This window comes from Archocentrus centrarchus, chromosome 22 (assembly GCF_007364275.1).
Source record: "Archocentrus centrarchus isolate MPI-CPG fArcCen1 chromosome 22, fArcCen1, whole genome shotgun sequence".
NCBI lineage: Eukaryota > Metazoa > Chordata > Actinopteri > Cichliformes > Cichlidae > Archocentrus > Archocentrus centrarchus.
This window is the reverse complement of record NC_044367.1, coordinates 23,081,433-23,105,751: the sequence shown is the minus strand read 5'-3', so window position 1 is coordinate 23,105,751 and position 24,319 is coordinate 23,081,433. Positions and strand designations below refer to the sequence as shown.

General features: G+C 39.5%; 1 protein-coding gene across 2 annotated transcripts in view; it reads left to right on the top strand.

Moving 5' to 3' along the window:
* babam2 (BRISC and BRCA1 A complex member 2) overlaps nucleotides 1–24,319 on the top strand; it is a 122,440-nt gene that overhangs the window by 8,022 nt on the left and 90,099 nt on the right. For both annotated transcript variants that reach the window (XM_030718863.1, XM_030718862.1), the window contains exon 4: nucleotides 8,424–8,518. In XM_030718863.1, the coding sequence (XP_030574723.1) occupies nucleotides 8,424–8,518 (95 nt within the window). The remainder of the gene's footprint in view (nucleotides 1–8,423; nucleotides 8,519–24,319) is intronic.

The window sequence follows — 24,319 nt, the reverse complement described above, 5'->3', positions numbered from 1 at the left end:
GCATCAGAGTCTGGTGATTTGGTCTGGTGATTTGGGCAATTCTGTGCCAATCTTCGGCGGGCTGGATTAAAAAGACCAATGGGGCAGGTGTGGCCGTAGTTTGCCCACCCCTGCCTTAAATAAACTGGCATGGGCTCAGGCTGCTGGGAAACTTCCCATGATTCACTGAGCATTTTTTAACATGGTCTGTACTGCAAATCTCAAAAAGCCCAGAATATCTCTTCCTTATCTGGATTCATTTACCCTAAGATCAGCAATCAGGCTAACCAGTCACACAAAGGTGGTTATCACCTTGATAAGCCAACCGAGGGTTTCGCAGTGTAGCTATGAGTTACGAGCAATGTTTGCATGAAACAGGCCGTGTATGACCAATCAAGACATGGATAAATCTTTTGGCAGCAGAGCAGCAAGTTTGACAAAGGAAGCGAGACGCAGCAAATTTTACAAAAGAAAAAAATGTTTAAAAAAAATCTGGTGAGGTTAACACATAACATCAGCTATTCAGTCAAAGCAGCAGTTTGAGAGGCTGTACAATTTATAAACTATATCCTGATATTAAAAAATGCTGTAGGAATGTGTGTGCAGTTTAAATACTAAAGTACTAGACACAGTAAGATCTGACTATAATTACAATTGTTTACATTAAGAGTTGTGTAATTAATGTAATGTATAATGTTTAATTACATTAAATTAATGAATTCCTTAGATGGTTACAGTGTGGAAGATGGTTTCAGCTGCAACCCTTGCAGAGTACCTTTGTCTTACAAAATAAAACCCCTTTTAGATGACTGTTGTGGTGAAATGGTTATATGTGAGTGAGGCTTATACTAGCAAAATTATTCCTAAGGATCTACATTTACCGGCTATTTTAGGTACACCTTGTTAGTATTGAGTTGGGCCCCCTTTATTCCTCAAGGCACTAGACACATTCCTTGACGTTGACATTGGCTGGCCATCCATGGTATGAATCTCGTGTTCCACCACATCCAAAAGCTGCACTTACTGGATTGAGATCTGGTGACTGTGGAGGCCATTTGAATGCAGTGAACTCTCTGCCATGTTCAATAAACCAGTTTGAAATTATTTCAGTTTTATGACATGGTGCTGGAAACAGCCATCAGAATATGGGTATGCTGTGGTTATAAAGGGGTGGACATGGTCAATACTCAAGTAGGCTGTGGAGTTTAAACAATGCTCAGTTGGTACTAAAGGGTCCAAACTTTCCCTTTTGACGATATCCCCCAAACCATTACACCACCAGCAGCAGCCTGAACTGTTGATACAAGGATCCATGCTTTCATGTTGTTTACACAAAATATTTGGACCCTATTATCCAAATGTTGCAACAGAAATCGAGACTCATCAGACCAGGCAACGTTTTTCTGATCTTCTATTCTCCAATTTTGGTGAGTCCGTTTGAAATGTAGGCTCGGTTTCCTGTTCTTAGCTGACAGGACTGTGGTCGTCTGTTGCTGTAGCCCATCTGATTCAAGGTTCGATGAATTGTGCATTGAGAGATGCTCTTCTACATACCTTGGTTGTAATGAGTGGTTATTTGAGTTACTGCTGCCTTCCTATCAGCTCGAAGCATTCTCCTCTGAATTCTGGCATCAACAATGTAGTTTTGCATAGAGAACTGCTGCTCACTGGATATTTTCTCTGAATGAGATATTCAGACCAGCCTGCCTAGCACCACAACCATACTACCTTCAAAGTCACTTAAATCATCTGTCTTCTTTATGCTGATGCTTGTTTTGAACTTCAGCGGGTAATCTTGATCATTACTATGTCTGTTGCACTGAGTTGCTACCATGTGATTGGCTTTCAGATATTTATGTTAACCAGCAATTGAACAGGTGTACAAAATGAACATGTAGTGCATATTTCTTATTGGTGTTTCTAAAATGATTTTTTTTTTTAATTAAAAGAAGAACAGATTTTTCAGTAGCTGGTGGTTTTGTATGTGTTGGTCTTTATCTTGAACATAACCAGCCCCGCAGCAGGATAGGTCTGCAGCATAAGTTGTCATGACAGCGTACCCCAGTAAGAAGTGAATCACCTTCATAATCCAGAAAACCTAGAGTTACATCTAAAGTTACCTTGCTAAATCCCAAATTCTGCCCATACTCATTAGTTTTTCTTTTCTCTCCAATAGTTTGCTGTTCACTGGTTGAAGTGGATTGCTGCTCCACCCTTTTCCTCCCCACTATCAAGTCATTCGGGTTCTCTCTTTTTGTGATACGAAGTCCTTGTTGTTGTCAACCACCATTATATAAAACAGAAAATCAAATTGAAATTAAAATGTTGTGGCAAGAACTTCAGTCAGATTGGTTTGGCTTGCCAGTAAACGTACCTCATAAACATTGTGTGTCACTTTAATACACGGTGCCATAGGAAGGTTTTGTAATTGCAGCTACTGAGCAGGCAGTAAGACCAAAAGCAACCACAGGAATTCCTTAACTACAAAAACAAGATGGCAATTTTTCTCATGATGGTAATGAAATAACACCAATAAAACATGCTGCTGTTTGTGCCACTGAGCTTTTACTGGAAAGGCCGCTCACTTCTCAATCAAATTACCACATCAGAAGTTTTCTCTCCAGAGCCCGAGGGATAAAATCACTCAGTGCAATAGTAATGGTAAATTCAAAACTTATTGGTGCTTGTTGGCACTGACTGCAACTGAAGGCTGCAAAGCTTTAAGGAAGCCTTACAAATTAAAGGTGTTGAACTTTTTCAACTGGTAACAAATCTTGTAAAAACACAGTTATCAGGGTAACTTGAATATTTTATGCATTCACATTCATCTAAATCTCTCAACATGGTTTGCAGCTGATATTCTCACCCACTTCAAAGATAGAGCACACAACACAAGCCAGATATGTCAGTTAGATTGGTGAAGCTGTGGCTGATGGTTTATCGACATTTTCTTTGAACAGATGCCTACACATTTTAGAGCTGTTTCCAAAGGAAGGCAGTATCTCCTTATTGTGCAAGTCCTAATAATAAAAAAAGTGATCCACATTTGTGGAAGGAGTTATGCAGTATTTATCAATTTGTCAAGATTTAATGTGCAAAAAGTCCCGTAGTATGCATCTTTAGTTTGGCCATATTTTTTTTTCCCTCTGCCATGGCCACATTTGCTCCAGATAGAGGAAGTAGGTTTTGCTTATTTTGCGTAATCTGCAAGAAAAAAAAATCTGTTCGGGCAGAAATGGTTGTGAGCTATATCAGGATATTGTGACTAGACTCAAGGAATGTGTGGTTGTAACTTATATTTTAGTGACGTTAAATGACTGTCTCTAGATAAACAGAAGTTACAAAAAACAAAAAACATGACGTGTTCAGCCCCCATCCTCTTCAAGCCAGCAATAAGGGCACATAAAGGTGCGAGATATAGACTTCTTCAAAGCCTAACAAAATCATCGGAGGATCCTTGAACTTGAATCCTTTGGTATGCCCATGTTTTCTGCGTTAATTGGTTATAAAATGTGATTGGAAGTATATACAAAAACGATGCACATCAGCTAGAAACACACCCAGAGTTATGTGTTTGTGTTTTTATTGAACACACCCTTTAACCCTCAAGTGAATAAGATACTTTATCAACTGAAATAACTTGGGGTCATTTTCATTTTGTACAGGAATTTTAATGCCTCTGTGTTTTTTATACCTAGAATGTTTTTTTTGTTAATGTCTGATACTCTGAAATGCTCAAATGTCATTAATAGTGGTTTTCAATCATTTTTATGCAAAAAGGTCAGGGTTAGCCCTGAGGCTTCTACCAGCAATAAATCTTGCTATTCTAGCTCTGTTAACAGCAGTTCACTGCAAAACATGTAGTAACTAGAATCACATAATGTTAAAAGAAATGCCATTATTTTCCTTATTTTCCTCTGGTATTTATTATGTTCCAGTTTTGGCTGCTCAAATGTCCAAGGTTAGAGATAATGAGGTCAATGTACAGTGCCATAAAAAAGTATTTGGCCCTTCTCTGATTTCTTAGTTTTTTGCATATTTGTCACACTTAAACCTCCCCGACCCTATGTGGAAAAAGTAATTGCCCCCTAAACCTAATAACTGGTTGTGCCACCCTTGGTAGCAAGAACTACAATCACGTGTTTGTGATAGCTGGCAATGACTCTTTCACACCACTGTGGAGGAATTTTGGCCCACTCGTCTTTGCAGAATGGTTTAAATTGTGCCACACTGGAGGGCTTTCAAGCCAACCGGATTTAAGTGCAGACTTTGAATAGGCCACTCCAAAACCTTCATTTTGGGTTTTGTGAGCCATTCAGAGGTGGACTTTCTGGTATGTTTTGGATCTTTGTCTGCTGCATAACTGGAATGTACTTGAGCTTCAGGGCATGAACCAATGGCAGGATATCTTTCTTTAGGATTTTCTAGTAGAGAACAGATGGATGGTTCCATCAATTACGGCAAGTTGTCCAGGTTCTGAAGCAGCAAAGCAACCCCAGACAATCATACAGTACCAACAGTCAAACACCAACATGTTTGACTGTTGGTATGATATTTTTAAGAAATGTTGTGCTAGTTTTACACCAGCTGTTACAGGACTAAAACCTATTTTCCCAAAAGTCTGGGGGATAATCAAGATGATTTCTCGATTCAGCAAACCTGGCGATAATCAGGTCTGGGTGTGGCTGGTGAACTGTGGAGCTGGTAATGAGCAGAAGAGGTCCCGTAATGATATCTGGAGTAAATGTCGGATATCTTGATAAACTTGGAAATTAATTTTCTAGTTGATGGTGAGGAGTTATTGAGACCCACGTTCATGTTAATATCCCCTTGTAAACACTTCCATAGACTAACAATAAATTAATAGAAGTAACCCTCTGGTAGTTATGTACATCATGTTAAAGGAATTAAAGATTTTATCCCAAACTTTTTTTTCCTGAACCTTCCCAAGCAGTGTGTAAAAATGAAACATAACAGTGGCTCAGAGTGAAAATAAAATATGAGGGAAAACATGCCTGTTACATTCTTCTGAGGGGACAACAAGGCATTCACAAGTCAGCTGAGAGACATTATATCACCAGTGTGTCCTTGGTCTGCCCCAGAGTCTCCCCTGATATGGAAATAGCCTACACACCTCACCTAGGAGGCATCCAGGAGGATGCCATGACCACCCCAACTGACTCCTTTGAATATGGAGGTGCTGTGGCTCCATATTCTTCCTGGATGATTGAACTCTTCTGCTGAGACACCCTTTAGAGAAAGCTCATTTCTGTAGCTTATTCTTTTTGTCACTATCCACAGTCGATGGCCATAGGTGGTGGCAGGAATGTAGATTGGCCAGTAATTGATATAATTCAACAGACAAGTACTGCAGACACTGCACAAATCCAGTCTCCTGCTCCACTCTCCTCCTCCACTCATGAACAAGATCCAGAGATCCTGAAACTCCTCCACCTGGGGCAGCAACATGTCCCACCCTCCACCCTTTTCTGACTGAGAACCATGGCCTCAGACTTGGAGGTGCTACTTTTCATCCCACTGCTCCATACTCAGCTGCATACAGTACCTCTCCACCTTTTTCTTTTCTTTCTTTTTTTTTAAAAATACAACCTGACTCCCTAATGGATGATCCTTTTCCCCCCACCACCTTCGCCTCTTTGTTAATTTATATTTTGTTTTCATTTGAATTGTATTTAATGTTCAAAAAATTGATTAATTAATGGGAACAGAAAGCAGCAACCTGAACAAAGAAAAAGAAAACTGGCACAGGCATTCTGGCCTGGCACGCGGCATCTATGCAGCTGTTGTATTTTGCTGTGCTTTGGCCTGAGGAAGGAGGTTTGTCTAATCAAGAATTCAGAGCTGCAGATCGGTCTGTGCCAGTTTATAGATCTGCTTTGCATGGCACATTCTGTACACAGCTAATCACTATCAATATAAACCCAGCCACATGACCACCCTGGCTGGTACTGCTTTGTTGTACACATTATGCCCTTCTGACTTCAATAATATGTCTGTCTGAAATAGGATTTGGAGAAGGCACATTATGCAGTCACTTTTGAGTGAAGCCTCTTCTTACTGTCTGAAGATGTATGAAGAAAACAGCACACAAAAGCCTTTATAACCTGTGAAGTTTGCTCTTGCAAGACCTCCATTTCCCTCTGGAACCACGCCAGCAGTTTTCTGACAAGCTTCCAGTGGTTTGGAGCCGGTTTACAACACAACCTCTCGTTTCCTCGTTTGACTCTTCTCCACTGGAAAAATACTTCCACATGTGTTCTTCTTGCTGTTGCTGAATGGAAAAAAGGAAAAAAAAAAAAGCAGAACAGGACGTCTTGTAGCTCACAAATAGAGTTGTGTAACGTAATTTAAGAACATTGTGAACCATACCGAGCTTTGTTATGTGAGCTTACCCATGCCTCTTTGAATGTCTTGTGAGCTTTTATTTTATTTTTATTTCATCTGAATGCATAGGTAATTATTTTTGATTATGGTATTTTAACACTTGTTTCAATCTATTTAGATTTTAATAAATTTAAAAAATGTCGACTTCAGCGTTACTTTTTGTGCACTATATTGGCCTAGTATTTTAAAAAAAAAAAATGAGTGAGCATGTATATAATAGACTTAATGAGCACAAAGAGTTTTAAATATGGTGGATGAGTTTAAACACCTCAGGCCAACCATCCAAAGCAGCAGTCACCTTTCCACAAGAAAGGTGAAGAAGAGTGCAGGCAAGGTGGAGTGGGTGGAGATGAGTGTCAGATGTAACAGAAGGATAGCAGCAAGAGTGAAAGGGAAGGTTTACAAGATGGTGACAAGATCTGCTGTGATGTATGGTTTGGAGATGGTGGTGCTGACAAAAAGACAGGAGGCTGAGCTGGAGGTGGAGGTGGCAGAGTTGAAGATGCTAAAAATTTTACTGGGAGTGACCAGAAAGGACAGGATTAGAAATGAGAATATCAAAGGGACAGCTCAGGTTGAGTGCTTCAGAGACAAAGTTAGAGAGGCAAGACTGAGATGGTTTGGACATGTGCAGAGGAGGGATAGCAAATTTATTGGACAAAGGATGTTCAAGATGCCAGACAGGAGGAAAAGAGGAAGACCAGAGAGGAGCTTTATGGATGTAGCAATCGAGTATATGAAGAGGGTTGGTGGGACAGAGGGGGCTGGTAGAGAGAGGGTGAGATGGAAGCAAAAGATCCATTGTGGGGACCCTAAAGGAAGCAGCCGAAAGAAGAATGTAACCCTAAATGTTAATTAAATAGATTAAATAGTGTGAACATTTTCTCCTGAAATATTTTGCTTTTGTGACATTTTCTCCATTTTTCTTTTTTTTTTTTTTTTTACTAATAAAACAGCTTATTTTTGATTAACTTAGTATTAATCTCTCTTGTATTCATTTGCTTTGATACTGTAGCATCCAGAGTGGATGTGTCAGAAGTTCCTGGTTTGGAGGAGCAAAATTTGGACATCAGCTAAATAATATCTATGCTTAATCACCTGTGTTTAGAGTTTAGTTGCCCAGGTTGTGTTTTTTGCACCCTCATGTTAGAATAGCAATGCTGTGACACCATGAGTGCAGTGGGTATCTGGGCTAATGACTGTCAATGGGAGGGCACAGTGCTCGTTATGCCTTACTTTTATTCAATAAGAGTAGGTAATCAAGAAAGAGCGAGTGTGTGTGTGTGTGTGTGTGTGTGTGTGTGTGTGTGTGTGTGTGTGTGTGTGTGTGTGTGTGTGTGTGTGTGTGTGTGTGTGTGTATAAATAAAAAAAGGATCTCAATCTGATGATCTGTTACTGCAATTTAACTGAAGAACAAGCTGTATTTCTTCTCAGATAATTGTATAAACACGGTCCTACAGGCTTAAACACAAATTAGAAGTGAAGCCTAACAGAAAGCTACTGGCTACGGCTGCCTGTGCCCGCACACTTGTTAATCAAAGATACCATGCCCAAATTTAAGCCTTAGCAAAATCCATCTGGTTGATTTATTTAAAGAAAATAATCACCTCAGTACAGATGCTATAAATAGGGAAACTAACCATAAAGACCAAAACTGTTTTTTTTTTGTAAGTTTTAGTATGTAATCAAAATTGATGGAAATGTATATGCAGTTAAAGTGCAAAATCTCAAATATTACTTATTTGAGATTACTTATTTAAGGTACTTAGGAGACACTAGAGCTTAAATGCACATTATGGGCTTAATGCAACTGGAAAAACCACACACAACCACCACAGTTTCCTTGTTTCAGCAATGGTTAAAAAACTGTCATTTCATAATACCAAACAGAATAAGGAAGGTTGCTACATTTTGATTATATTTTGATTAAAACTTGGTAAATTGCGGTTGTTTACAACATTTACTGTAATACAAGCAAACATATGAGATTTGTGTTTTAGTGAATCAAGCAATAAAATGTTCTTCTCTTTTCTCCCAGGGGATATCATATTCAATGCACGCTATCCAGAATTGCCCCCAGATTTTATTTTTGGAGAAGATGCAGAGTTTCTCCCTGAACCCTCTGAGCTACCAGTGAGTATTCTGGAAGAATGTCAAATGCTTAATTAATGGAGATTAAATTTTATTTAATTTTGCAATAAACACAGTCTTTATCGTGTACAATATGCATTTGCTCAACCAAGCTCTTCTCATTAATTTTCATTAATTGTGTGTTTCTGAAATATGACAGTTACTTCAAACTGCTGGTCACAACCTCGCTGATCCCAGTTTTATAAATGCAAATTAACAACTATGTATTTGCTGTGGGTGTTGAGCGTTAGCTGGAAATGTCACACTCTTTATGGTGGAGCAAGCTCCAATTGTTTTGACTTGCTGTTTATCTTTAAATCTGATCATCTCTGTGAACCCGTGATTCACCGGAAAACTAGTCTAAACAGACAGAAATGTGCTGTCCATGTTTGTAATCTATTTTCATAAAGCGAGTAGCTCTTTTTAAATGGACAAAATTTACGTTAACATTTTAAAAGGTTCATGCGAATGCTTGTATTCCAGGAAATTTACCTGGACGTTCCTGTTGTATGTTTGGTCATGTTTTGTTGAATTTTCATTATTTTTGCATCTTCCAAGAAGCCATTTTTTTTTTTAAGCCAGAAAATGTCAGCACAGAAGTATGTGGACAGCTGCAAACGGTTTTGAGCCTAGCAGGAGAACTGCATATTAATAAAAGCTGTTGCACCTCAAAAAGTAGTTACAACATCATCATAAGTTCCAGTTAATCTGAATGGATGATGACATATAAAAAGGAATACTTGGTAAAAAATTATTGTTATTGAGTAACTTTATAGAAAGAGTGCTTTACAGATGTATTCTAAAAGCTTTCATAATTTAACCCAAAAATCTCCCACACATGAAAAGCTTTCTCCGAAACGAAAATGCCAGCGATTAAAGCCGCTTGTATGTCTTCTCCAAAGATTGCTTGCTTGGAGCAAAGAACAGGTAATGGTGGTCAAGAATGACTGTACTACTGTAATATGCAAAACTCCAGATAATGTTCATAAATGTTCCATTTTCTTATTCATGGTACATGGCAGCTACAGTGTTTAAAGTTGTCCTGTTATGCTCCTTTTCAGCATCATGTTTTTAATATTGGACCCTACTGGAGGAGCTTTGTATGCTTCACAGTTCACAATAATAATCCTGAACTGGTGCAGCCTCTCACTTCATGCTCTGTCTGAAACAATCACTTTATCTCCTCAACTTTTTAACACCAACTACCTATAAGCAAATGAGAATGTATTTTAAACCTGGCAACACAGTTAAGATGAAGAGTTATTTACATCCAATTTCAGATGCTTTGGTCACTGTCAGGCACATCGTTACTGCGTTGCCTTATGGGATATTTATGCTGATGTTTGCATAGTCTAATATTTTTCAGGAAATAACATGTTATTTCATAAAATCTATCTAATTAAATCACAAAAAAGTCTTATGCACATTTTAGCATGCTGTATCATGTATTGCTGTGATGTGGGGCGCAACCAAGGTTTGAACAGCAGCTCTGCTCCCTTTAAGCCACATTTACTCTGATTAGCTGTCCTCCACAAATAGAACGTTTAAACATCAGGTGGGTGGGACTTTTGCCTCATAACCAGAGCTGTGTGCCTGACATTACCATAAACGTTGTACAGATCCAAAATTGAGAAAAAAATGCCTTAAACTCAATGTTAGCAGTGGAATATGGGTTTTTGGCTTACGGTAATTACTTGTACATACCGTGACTTTATTCTTTCATATTCTGGCAACATTTAATATGAATATTCTAAACTGGAACAGTGTGTACATATATTATAGAAAATAAGGAAAGAACAATAAGTTTCCTTTAATGTACACACGTAGTGGTTAGGGTTAGTTTCTGGTTTAGAGCCTGAAATGTCCACTAGCATCCAGCTGTAAGTTTCAAAGTGACTCGAAACAATCAGATGCTCTGATATGTGGGCTGAGCTTCACAGGTGCCAGGCCATGCTGTGAATTATCACGGTCAGCTGAGGTGTACTGATTTTCCACTGTGCCACTGTTGCCAGAGCCTGCAGTCTCAGAGCATGAAGGGGGCTTATTGAGTCAGGAGCGCAGTCAGGGGCATGCTCCTTGTTTACGGGGTTGTGCATTTCATCCCCCCACAGTCAAACTATTGAAACCTAGTTTTACTGTTACTTCCTGAGGCAACTGAAGGAAAACACTGGGCCAAATGACTCGCACTGTGGCAAGATCGCAAAAGGGTGCCTCACTGTGACAATGTGCCTGAGCGGCCATAGTAAATTTGACGGCACGCTCATATTTGTGCAGCTTCAAATACACCCTCTGCCTCAAATACACCCTCTGATGATTAGATTTACATCATTCTGACTCTAGGGTCCCCGGACTGTAAATCATTTTGTGTAGTGCATGACATCACATTTTTGCATGGCTAAAGCAAAACAGCTACTGTGGGCTAATAGAAACTTTTTATCATTAAACTTTCTACTGTTAGCGTAGCGTGGTTCTTTTTGGGGCATTTAAGATCTAATTCACACTTGACAGCAGATGTCACCATCCCAGTTTATGTATGTGACATCTGAAACACATTTTCTATTAAAAAATCTGAGTATTTAGAGTGTCAATCTAAAGGCACCTGTTTTCCTCATTATTATTATTTTTTTTAAATCTCACACATTGCTACAAGATCACTGAGGTCTGCAAGGCAGATGATCCTCACAACACTAGATTTTTTAAAACCTGTTTGAAAATGCATTTTGATGATTGTTTTTTATTTGTGTTGCTCTATTGTTTTTAAATGAAAAATCAGTACAGAACACAGCAACAATTTTTGATTCTTGCTCAGAACATTAGGCCAAACAGAGCTGATGAATTTGTTATAACCTCAAAAGTATGTCTGGCTCAAACATAGGATGCAATCAACACAGACTAAAAATACTGAAACCAAACAGTGAACTAGTATTAATATAATGCCAGAGTACTCAGCAGCTGTGCAGCAACCATTGTTTTTAACTGTGCTTTGGAGTAAATGAACAAGACTATAATTCTGTCATCTCCACAGGATTTGGTAATTTGCTACTAAACAAACCATTAGCCTTGTACAATAATGCCCGTAAAAGTAAAGTCTATTGGCTTGTCTGTGTTGGGTTATTAGGGCTGATTGGAAATGTGCACATTTTAAGTACTTTGCAGCTGTAGCTACGTAGCTACTTTTGAGTAGTTATCCACTGCTATTTTTGAAGCAGACTAGCATGGAGCTGCTAAATTCCCCTGCTTGTGTCAGAGTCTGGGAGAAGTGAGGGGAGTATTGCTCACCGTCTCATAAATCCAGCTGTGCACATAAGGGGAAGTACCTCTGCTGAGCCAGTGCTTGGCAGCCCACTGCTTGTTTATTTTCTCACTTATAGTCTTGCTGTGTTTTGCACTTCATGCTTTCATAATCCTTCTTCGTCTGACTCTCTGCCTGAGATTCTCCTCTCCCACTGCCTCCTTTTTCCTCTGTGTTTTCAGTAAGTACATCCCCCTCTCACTGTTAAAAACTCTGGATTCCAATAAGTTCCTTAATTTCCCCCTCATATCTCATGGGAATATTTACCATCAGCATGAGCTGTGGGAATTTAGACTGTTAAAACACATGGACTAGAGTTATGTGAAAAAAATATTATTTTGATATATAATATCTTAACTTATCATTATAGTAACATGTATTTATTACAATAAATGTGTGTGCTGATAATTACAAGCAAAAACAGTTTTGTGTGGCACTGACTCTTAATGCCTCAGTCCACTAGAAGGAGAACTCACAAGCACTATGTTTCTGGGCATTGTTATCCAGTGGGGGTAAACATTAGGCTAATTTTAGGTACTCTGTCAGTGGATGGTTGAATTCCTGATGTCTCAGCAACACATTGCTCTTGTTTACAGCCAGCCAAGGGTATCATTAGCCTCTCTGTTTAGGCTTGTGTTTTTCCCTGCTGTCACCAGGCCTTGAGTAGGTTTGTTATCCATGTTTCTGTTTAGACAGAGAAATGTATTGTTGTTGCAAAAGAAAAGGCAGGACTAAAACATGATGCATTTGATACACAGTAGTAGTGGTCGCTAAGGTTTGGTACAATACTATATGCATGTTAGAAACTGTATAAAATCTTCTAAAATATTTTGACAATAACATCAGTTTCAAAAGCTGCATGTATAGAGTCACCAATGACTCTACACACATTGTAAATTAATACTAAAGTTAGTCAGACTATGAAGGAACACATAAGGAATGATGTAGTAAACTTAAACATGTTAAACAAACCAAAATATGTTTTAGATTTTAGATTCTTCAAAGTTGGCACCTTTTGCTTTATTTACAGCTTTGCTCACTCTTGGCATTCTCTCAATCATGAGGTAATCACCTGAAATGGTTTTCTAACAGTCTTGAAGGAGTTCCCAGAGGTGCTGAGCACTTGTTGGCTGCTTTGCCTTCATTCTCCATCCAACTCATCCTACACTATTTCAGTTAGGTTTAGATCAGGTGATTGTGGAGGCCCAACCATCTGATGCAATGCTCCATCACCCTCTTTCTTGGTCAAACGGACCTTACATAGCCTGGAGGTGTGTTTGGAGTTATTGTCCTATTGAAAAACAAATGATGGTCCCATTAAGTGCAAGTCAGATGGGATGGCATGTCACTGCAGAATGCTGTGGTAGTCATGCTGATTAAGTGTGCCTTTGATTTTTGAATAAATCGCCAACAGTGTCACCAGCAAAGCACCCCCGTACCATCACACTTCCTCCTCCATACTTCACGGTGGGAACTACGCATGTAGGAACCATCTGCTTGTGTTGTTCTTCCTTAGGAGTGTCTTCTTTGCAGCAATTCAACCATAAAGTCCAGATTCACGCAGTCTTCTCTGAACAGTTCATGTTGAGATGTGTGTGTTACTTTGACCTCTGTGAAGCATTTAGGTGGGCTCTTATCTGGGGTACTGTTAAATTGCAGTTTCTGAGGCTGGTAACTCTGATGAACTTATCCTGTGCAACAGAGATAAGTCTTAGTCTTCCTTTCCTGGGGCAGTCCTGATGAAAGACAGTTTCATCATAAGGTTTGATGGTCTTTGTGTCTGCACTTGAGGAGATTTTCACAGTTCTTGAAATTTTTCAGCTTGACTGACCTTCATTTCTTAAAGTAATGATGGACTATCGCTTTCCTTTACTTAGTTGAGTAGTTCTTGCCATAATATGGATTAGAACATTACTCAAAGAGGGCTATTCACTGTATACCAGCTCTACCTCTTCACAACACAACTGATGGTCTCATACACATTAAGAGGGCAAGAAATTGATCAGGCACATCTGTTAACTGAAAGCCATTCCAGGTGACTTCCTCATAAAGCTGACCGAGAAAATGCCAAGATGATTCTACATGCCATATTTAGAATTAACTGCTTTCCTATTTTCTAACTTTGAATCTATTACTTGAGGAAAAAATATAGTAAATTTAGCACAAAATGAAAGAATTTTGTGTTTGGTAAATTATTTCTTTGCTGTAATAATGCTTCTTGGTACAAAATCTTATACCACTGGAAAACCTGTTTATTTTCCCTTAAATGGTGCCACATTTGTAAGGAAAATGCTAATGCCAAACAGCTTATTCTCCTGCTTGTTTATTGAATAAATGATTGAAGTCTGAAGAAACAAGACTTACTGGCAATTTAACCATATAAAAGATAATAAACAGGCTTTCCAACGGTATAAGATTTGTTACCAAGAAGCATTGTTACAACTAAGAAATAATCAACCAAACACAAAGTTCCGTACTTTTTGTGTTAATTTTAGTTGTTTGTATTTTAGTAATGCGGTTATTATCACAAAATGGAAACAGTCTTGTTCATAATGGCCTCTCAAAAGTCCTGGCTCAAACTCTGCCTAGCTATCTGTTTTTACTCTCCTTTTATTTTAATTCAGATGTATTTCTGTAACTCCAATTCACGACAGTATTCACCTCAAGGTGCTTTTATATAGTAAGGTAGAACCCTTGAATGTTAAACTCCCCAACAATTAAACAGTCCCTTATGAGCAGGACCTTGTGAACTCCCTTTTAAAAGGAAGAGACCTCTGGTAGAAGCTGGTGAGTAGTGTACTTTTGGAAACTCTAGGAAACTTGCCACCTTTAGAAGGTGTAGCAACTCAAACATGTACTACAAAGGCAGCAGTAACAAAGTAATCCTCAGACCTCTGCAACTGTTAAGAAAAACCCTTTCAACAGTTGAACCACAATGGGTGACTAATGAAAGAGACTTTAAATATCCCTGCTGGATGATGAGAGGCCACATGTCCCACAAATAAACCATTTATAGCTGAACAGTTCCATGAGCCATAGAATATGAGCAAAGTCTGTCACAAATTTATTGAGGTTCACTGTTATATTGTTGCTAGGTGCAAGGGTTGACTGGAAAGTACAGATGTAGGCTAAATGGCATCCAGACCATGGCTAATTGGCCACCAGGGCTGCTCCCTGCCTCAGAGTGCTTTGAAATTCTTAGTGGGTTGTTTTTAACTGGTCACTCATGTTAGCCCTCATACTAAGTTCATGACTCTAATTACTGTATGTCAGAGCGATGGAAAGTCATCTGCCAGTCTAATGGGTTTATTTTGGGCTCAGAAGGAGCCATTGTTCCTTTCAACTCTGAGATAAATCTTAAGTCGGCCTATGATTGCCACCACAATGCTTAACCACACTGACACATTCATGACTGTTTAACCTAAAGATTTAATTGGAAAGGAAGCTTATCAGAAATTACTGAAACTATGGAGAACATATTGAGACTGTATAGCATACTGCATTGACTTTACTATGGGAACTGTAGATGACTAAAAAAACCTAAAATAGTCTTGATTGAAGTGGCTTGTTTGGCTGGCCTCAATACACTGTAGTATGGATGCAACTGAAAGTAATACACTCAAATACAACTGACCTTTAGTGCAGCCTGCAGTATGCCTAGAATGAAGTGTTGTCTGACCTCCATCAAGAGGTGAAGGTTTTCTTTTACTGGAAGTATGTGCAGTATTTGATACTATATTTACATATTTTGTACTTTGTATGTTTATGTATTTTGAAGTACAGAGTGGTGAACTATTGCATTGTTTTTTCCTTGGATTTACTGACAATAGCAAGCACATAAAACAGCAATACCATGTAATGCTTTGTTATCTTTTAAAATGATTGGCCAGTAATCTGCCCTCTGTCAGATGAGTCATGTCTCTATGATGTTTGTTTTGTATCTTTTTCACCCATAATTAAGACTTCTTGGAGAACTTATGGTCTTCTACAATGAGACACTGTTTGTAATTTAGATATAAGGACAACTCCCATAGAAAATGGAGTGTAAAACCAGAGTAAGCTAAAAGGAAATATTTCCAGCTTCACATTATTTTTGTTGTTGTTCCTACAATGACCTCAGTTGGCCTATTAAGCAAGATCAGGTTAATCAGTGCATAATGCAGAATTTTGTTGTCAGTGGGGACATTTGTCCTCAGCGGTATTTCTGATTCTGCAATTGCTTGGCATGCAATTGGTATAAAGTGGACTTAACAGAAAGTTAGGTTGTGAATTTTAAGGTGTGGTCATACTAGCTATCAAAAGGTAAATGTCCCTGTACCAGATGCTAAAATGGTATCACAGATTTGCTCATATTCTGCGCAATCTCAATAGTGTGTGAGACCAGTTCTTCAGTGTGTGACCTGATTTGGTGCTGTATTGAGAATAACACATTCAATTTACTTAACTAAAAAGTCCATCCACAGTCACAGTACTTCAGTGCTTTTGCTGGCCAAAGATGGACAAACTGAACTGCTCAAAGCTGGCAAAAGATTGCACCAAAACAGGAAAGGAATGCTTGATTATTTATACTAAGAAGCTTTTTTTACTGCCTTTCCACCAACGCAGTACAAGTGCCCAATCAATGTTTTTATTTATTTATTCAAATTTTTTTCTTACAAGAAATTCCCACTGTATGTTTTTCATAAGTGAGAACTGGATCTTAGAGCACGTCCACACATTTTACTAGGGACGATCATGAATTATCATGCTGCTGAATAAAGAGAATAAATCTGCAAAACCAAAGAGCTTGCTCAGAGGGGGTTGTTTTGACTGTTGGGTTTTCTCTCTAATATATTGAAGGGTCTTGACCTTATAATATAAAGCTCCTTGAAGCAACTGTTTGTTGTGATTTGGTGCTATATAAATAAAACTGAATTGAAATGAAATGAAATGAAAGACAACTACATCCATCAAAGTCTTATGTGGAATTCCTTCAGAGACTAAACTCTGCCAGGAAAAGCTAGAATGTCACAAGTCTGCCATAACAAGTGTACTGACATGAGAATGGTTTAGTGTTGTGGGCAATCTTCAAAGAATAGTTCCCAGTATTTTTGCTTGAAATGTCCGTCCTTAATTTCTGGGCCCAAAATTACTGTGCCCAGAGTTGGAACCATTAACATCAGCAGCTTTACAAGTGGCTACAGTGGGAAGTTCACCGATGACTGGCAGAAGCAGCCCAAAGATTTTGTCGACCGTGATTTTCTTCCGGCTGAAATTACCCCATCTTCTCTTAGCAACACTACCTAATAATCAGATTAGATTAGATTAGATAAAACTTTATTAATCCCTTTAGGAAGATTCCATCAGGGAAATTAAAGGTCCAGTAGCAGCTTTTACAGGTAACATAGGCACACAAGCACAGCAGAAATCACAATAAGCAAACATATGAATAAATAATAAAACAGACAAGTATTTTTTTATGTTGTGTTTTGGTCAGGCTCAGGCTGCTGCTCCTCCCCTCCCTCTGTCCTCCTGCCATTCCTCCTCTACATTTCCAGCCACTTTTTCTTCAGTTGATTTTTTTTTTCTTTAAATCGAGTAGAAGAGAATGGAGCAACTCAAAGAGAGAAACTCCACTGCCTACTCAGGTTTTGGAGGCAAAATTGCAGCGCAATGGAGGTACACAAAGCAGAGGTATAATTGCTGGCAGCCGCATTGTTCACTTGCATAAGCTACATCGTAGGCTCCACATAGATTCAACACAGAAGTCTAAGTTGCACATTATACTCAACAGCATTTCTAATATGCTGTACACCCCAGTAATGCTTAAAACTGACCGCTGTATTGAGGTTTTGCAGACACATAGCCACTAACCACACAACATTAATGTCTTTGCCATTTTAGACATGACAATCATGATGACAGTGCAGTCTCAAGTGAATAAGGCTGCAGTCACACAGGCTTAGGAAGAGTCTGCTACCATCTGGCAGCCAGTTATGAGTGGCTGCTAGAGGTTGATGGCAGTTGCAGGGAAAGTGATTGGTAAAGTACCACTCACACAGGTGTACAGAACAGTCAGTGACTCCTTGGCAATCACGTGTGCAAAAACCTTCTTATGATTGCTTTGGTTGCTAGCATATTGCTGTGGCTATAGTTTGAATGGAGGTGACATATTTTTCTGCAAACACTGTTGAGCTACTCTCTAAGCTGTAGGGAAACTGTGAACCGTAAAGAACAAACTAGAAATGGAGGTGGTTTGTCTTCAAAGTAAAACTTGGGCCTTTTGAAACATGGTGGGTGAAACACTGAGGCACAGCTTTTACTTTGTAGGCAAACCATCTCCATTTCCACTTTGCATTGCAATTTTTCAAGTTTTACAGCTGCTGGGTTAGTAGATATCAAGTATTTACATACAAACATGAAAAACTACAGGCAATCATAGCAATCTGCTAGCAACCAAAGCAATCACTAAGAGGTTTTTGGTGCAACTTCATCTTCGCAACTAATTTCAACCAGCAAGAGCCAGAAACCTACACAAACCACTGCCAACCAGTTGGGGAATACATGTTTCCTTACCAGCTCTTCAGCAACGTGTGCATGATGTCATGTGAGAAACCTCAGTACAGTGTTATCATGTTTACTTGTTTGAATCTCTGGAGTTTTGGATGGAGCGTGAACATTGTTGATCTGCATAAATCAGAAATTGATCCTATCAGATAATTTTCAGTTATCAGCATTTTTTTTCCTTATGCTTATTATCAATAAGCCCTAGGGGATAAAACAGAAAAATTTCTTTTTTACCAATTTCTAATCAAGATTTCAGTAGAAGATCAATTTTTGGCTTATCAGTGATCCTGCTTGGAGCAGGGCTAGAGAGCTCAGAGAAGAGGAGTTTGAAATGACGTTTTAAGCAAACTTAGTGACAGGAATACAGCAGAACAGGTCTGCCCACGGGTTGCTGGGAAAAATGACCAGAGAGGAGGAAATGACAAAGACAGAGGGCGGAAGGGAGGGAAGGTGGCGAGCAATACTGCTTTAATTCTTTACGTAGATGATGTTGCATCATACATCTTTTCTTCCGTAATTCAGCAAGTGATGGCAACACACTGGACTTCAGTGGTTGTACAAATGTTTGCATGGAATCTCCAACCCCCACCCCCACCCCCAAAAAAGGAAAAGAAAAAAACTTCAACTGAAAATCATGAAAAAGTTCATTGGGTAAGAGTTTGAAGTTGTGTATTCAGTGCACATGCAGCAGCATGTCTGGGTATGATTGTCATGATGGTGCATTTTGCTTGTGGCTGATCTGTGATTGTGGTGCACAGTTCTGTAATCTTGAATTCTCTACCACCCATTCCCTTCACATAATTTGTTGTACATACTCCACATGCACACCCACATCTAGAGTGAGTTATAGGTATTATAATAATAATATTGCAACATGAGAAGCCTTAAAAGGTTTTCTATGTTTTGGCCCAGAAAATATAAATCATGTGCTTCTCAGATGACTGACAGTGATTTAAATAAACAGCACAAAATGTTCCTGTTCACTCATACTGACATCACATGGAGCAAGATAACCCACTGTGGGGCAAAAATGTTTCACCACTGATGGCTGCAGACAACAATGTTCGAATCTGTATCTGTTAACCCTCTCAGCTACAGCTACTCAGTGTATGCAGGAACATAAAAACAAAACTGAAGTTGTAATTGAACTGAATGTAATCGATATATTGACCAATTAAATCACCTTTTATCTTCTTTATCCTACCGTGAGATAAGAGCAAGCTTGTGGCACATAAGAACAGTCATCTCTAATTGTGCCTCTATCTTTTACTCACCAAATACTACCATTTGTCAGCCCCTGTTTCCCCTTTCCTTGTGTGTAATGTATCATTTCTCTGGTCTAGACTTGTCCAGTGATGCGTGCAGGTACTAAACATTTTGGGAGTTCCCCTGCGTTTTGAATCTTTCCCATTCTGCATGTGCCTGAGAGCGTGGGTTAGCCTCGATAGCCTCTCTGCACACAGCTTCAACATGTTTCCACTTAACTGTTCTGCGGTACTCTGCTGTGTGGTTCAAAGATTGAATCTTTCTGGTTACTCTGGAAATTCCACATATTTTGTCTCTCTTGAAGTGTAAGGATCTCTTGTTTGGCTCTTTTTCTCCTAAATGGACTGGACTGTGTCAATTTCAAATGAGAAAAAAGTAGCAAAATTATCTAATAGGTTATTCTGGCCTTATAAAGAAATGAATTGAGCTACTTACTGCATTTATATGTCCCCTTAGCTGCAGTTGTAATGATAGTTTAGCTAATAATAGTGATGATGGCACTCTAGCTGCCTCTCAATTACCCAATTGAGTAAGATATTTAATTTTTGATAAACCTCATCTTGTATTCGTGCAGGGCAAGAAGGACAGACATATTGTCTGACAAACCCATACTTAAACTAATTTCTGTTGGTCTCTTTTGGTAAAACAGGTAACTCACCAGTGTATTGCTGTTGTTTTCCCCCTTTTAATTTAGAGCAGGAGTTTAACTGTTTACAGTGAGGGCATTATACAGATTCAAGGGTAATAGCTGGGTAGAATCCGAGGTTGAAAGGCTATTTTTCTTTTCTTTTTTTTTTCAACAAATATAATGAAAACATCAAAGCGGAGAACTAACTCACCCACAGACTATTAATAGCCATGTCATCTATTGATTTTATTTTTAAAAAAAGATTTTTTTAAATCCCTGTTTTCCCTGTGGGGGTCTTTCAAGCTTTGGTCATCTGTCAGAGGCCTGGGAGCTTGTCCTACGTAGTATCTTAGCTGTTCCCAGGACTGTGATCTTCTCAACATAGATCTTAGGTGTTGTTCCTGGAATCTGCTGGAGCCATTCTCCTGATTTGGGGGTCACTGCCCCGAATGTTTGATTACCACGGGGACCATTGCTATCTTCACCTTCCACATCCTCTCTAGCTCTTCTCTGAGCCCTTGCTGTTTGTCAAGCTTCTCACGTTCCTTCTTCTTGATGGTTGCCATCACTTGGTATTGCAATATCTATCACTACGGCTTTCTTCCTCTGCTTGTCCACCACTACTATGTCCAGTTGGTTAGCCATTACAAGTTTGTCCGTCTGTATCTGGAAGTCTGACAGGATCTTAGCTCGGTCATTCTCAACCACCTGTGGGGGCTCATCCCATTCTGACCTCGGGACTTCCAGGTCATACTCGGCACCTGTGTTCTTATATACTGTGCCAGCCACTTGGTTATGGCATTCTATGTATGCCCTGCCTGCTAGCATCTTGCACCCTGCTGTTATGTGCTGGATTGTCTCTGGGGCATCTCTGCACAGCCTGCACCTGGGGTCTTGCCTTGTGTGGTAGACCCCAGCCTCTATGATCCTGTGCTTAGAGCTTGTCCCTGTGCTGCCATGATTAGTGCCTCTGTGCTGTCTTTCAGCCAAGCTTTGTCCAGCCATTGTTAGCTTATTTTGATATCAGCCACTTCTATCTGGCGGTCGCACGTGCTGTGCAGGGGCCTGTCCTTCCATTATGGTTCCTCTTCTTTCTCCTCTTCTTTCTTTCTGCTGCCTGAGGTACTCACTAAGCACATGATCCTTTGTGGCCATCTTCCTGATGTACTCATGGATCTTTGCTGTTTCTTCTAGGATAGTGGTTCTGACACTCACTAGTCCTCGGCCTCCTTCCTTCCACTTAGTGTACAGTCTCAGGGTGCTGAATTTGGAGTGAAACCCTCCATGCATGGTAAGGAGCTTTTTTGTCTTGATGTCAGTAGCTTCTATCCCCTCCTTTTGGCCAGCTTATTATCCCAACAGGGTATCTGACAACTGGCAGGGTGTAGGTGTTGATTGCCCGGATCTTGTTCTTCCCATTCAGCTGACTCTTTGGGACTTGCCTTACTCTCTGCAGGTACCTGGTGGTTGCAGCTTTCCTAGCGGCCTCTTCATGGTTCCCATTTTCCTGCGGGATTCCAAGATACTTGTAGCTGTCCTCAATGTTTGCAGTGTTTCCTTGCAATCCCCTCAGTTCTGACTACCTTCCCTCTCTTTGTTACTATGCAACTACACTTCTCAAGTCCAAATAACATTTCAATATCATTGCTGTAGATCCTAGTGGTGTGGACCGGTGATTTGATATCTCGTTCACTCCTGGCATTTGATGTCATCCATGTACAGGAGGTGGCTGATGTTTGCTCCATTCCGTAGTCAGTATCTGTAGCCAGTCTTGTTGATGATCTGGCTGAGGGGGGTTTCAGGTCTATGCAGAACAGCAGTAGGGACAGAGCATCTCCTTGGTAAATCCCGCACTTGATGGTAACTTGTGCAATTGGCTTAAAGTTGGCCTCTAGTGTTGTTCTCCACATTCCCATTGAATTCTTGATGAAGGCTCTTAGGTTTCTGTTGATCTTGTACAGTTCAAGGCATTCCAGGATCCATGTGTGCGGTACTGAGTCATAGGCTTTCTTGTACTCAATCCAGGAAGTGCACAGGTTGATCAGTCTGGTTCTCTGCCAGTTCCTTTCTGGGCCCTGCTTATGTATTGAGTCACATGCCTGTTTATCTTAGCAGCTATGATGCTTGACAGGAGTTTCCATGTTGTGTTGATCAGGTTATTGGCTGGTAGTTGGATGGGATCTGTCTCTTCTGGGGATCCTTGGGAATCAAGACTCAGGTATAGTTGGTATACAGTGAATAGCCCTGTTTGAGTAATGTTCTAATCCATATTATGGCAAGAACTACTCAACTGAGTAAAGAAAAGCGACAGTCCATCATTACTTTAAGAAATGAAAGTCAGTCAATCTGAAAAATTTCATGAACTTTGAAAGTAGTCTCAAGTGCAGTCACAAAGACCATCAAACGTTATGATAAAACTGTCTCTCATCAGGACCGCCCCAGGAAAGAAAGGCCAAGAGTTGCCTCTGTTGCACAGGATAAGTTCATCAGTTACCAGCCTCAGAAACTGCAAGTTAACAGCACCCCAAATAATAGCTCACCTAAATGCTTCACAGAGTTCAAGTAACACACATCTCAACATGAACTGTTCAGAGAAGACTGTGTGAATCTGGACTTGATGGTCGAATTGCTGCAAAGAAGACGCTTGTAAGGAAGAACACGAGGAAGAGAATGGCTTGGGCCAAGGAACACAAGTAATGTAAATTAGACCAGTGAAAATCTGTCCTTTGATCTAATGAGTCCAAATTTGAGATTTTTGGTTTCAAACACCATGTCTGTGTAAGACGCAGAAAAGGTGAGTGGATGGTTCCTACATGTGTAGTTCTCACTGTGAAGTGTGGAGGCCTCCACAATCACCTGGATTATTTATAAAAAATATATATATATATATATATATATATATAATATATATATATAATTTTTTTTTTTTTATTTATTTTTTTTTTTTAGTAAGCTGGATTATATATATTATAGTCTCTTCCCAACTGGTGGGATTGGATCAGTACTTGATATCAGCACATACCTGAAAAAGTTGAAAAGGAAATTTTACATATTTTTGATCTGTTTTGAAATATTTACATATTTTTGTAAAGCTTGATGGAAAGCAGCAGAGGATGACATTGTTGGGTTTAGTCTTTTCACATTATTTAATGATAATAAGAAACATATACACAATCATTATCCTGTAATGGTTTGGCTCATTGGTCAGTAGTTTTCCTTGTTTTAGATGAAATATTTTCATAGGTATTCACAGTGATGTTTATTCCCCCCACCTCCCCAACAAATTAAGACTCCTCAGAGAAGTTGTTGATTTACACAATGAGGCATTGTATCAGGACAACACCCACAAAAAATGGAGTGTGAAGCCAGTCTAAGTGTTCTCCCATCTAGGAAACGGAAACATTCCCAGCTTCACGTTACCCTCTGGTTAATACTGCATGCCAAGCATTGATGAGCGCTTCCTATCTGCTGCTCCAACTCGTCCCATGTTACTGTTTTAACAAAGAACCTCAGGTGGCCCATAAAGCAACATTATGTCAACCTGTGCATCGTGTACCAACTGTTGCTCCTACTTCCTTCCTGCTTTGGGGAATAATGTGTTCCAGCTTTTATAGCAGTTTATTATCAGCAGTGCTCACTGACAGGTCTGGGAATGCTTTTCATGTGCAGGCTATTGTTTGCAACCAGAGACTGATGAGGGAAAGGGGTGCTGGCAATTCCTAAACACTAGCTGATGTATGAAACAAATGCCAGGACTTAGATGGGACAGTGCTCTCAGCCCTCACGGTGGATTGGTGAACCACATTAAAAGTAGTCACTATTTCTGTCAACAAGTTGCTCTGTGTTGGACACAAACCGCACAGATCACAGTGAAGGAAAATACATTGGGCTGAGAATGCCAAGTGTCTTCAACACATGACAAGAGCAATTTAGCATGATCTTACACTTGGCACTCTCCGGGGGCGAAACAGGGTGTGAGCCCACACTTGAATTAGAGACTAACAGAGATTAATTTAATACTTGGGAGTTTTTTAATGCCTCACACTTTCAAGTCTACAGCGATTTATTGGAT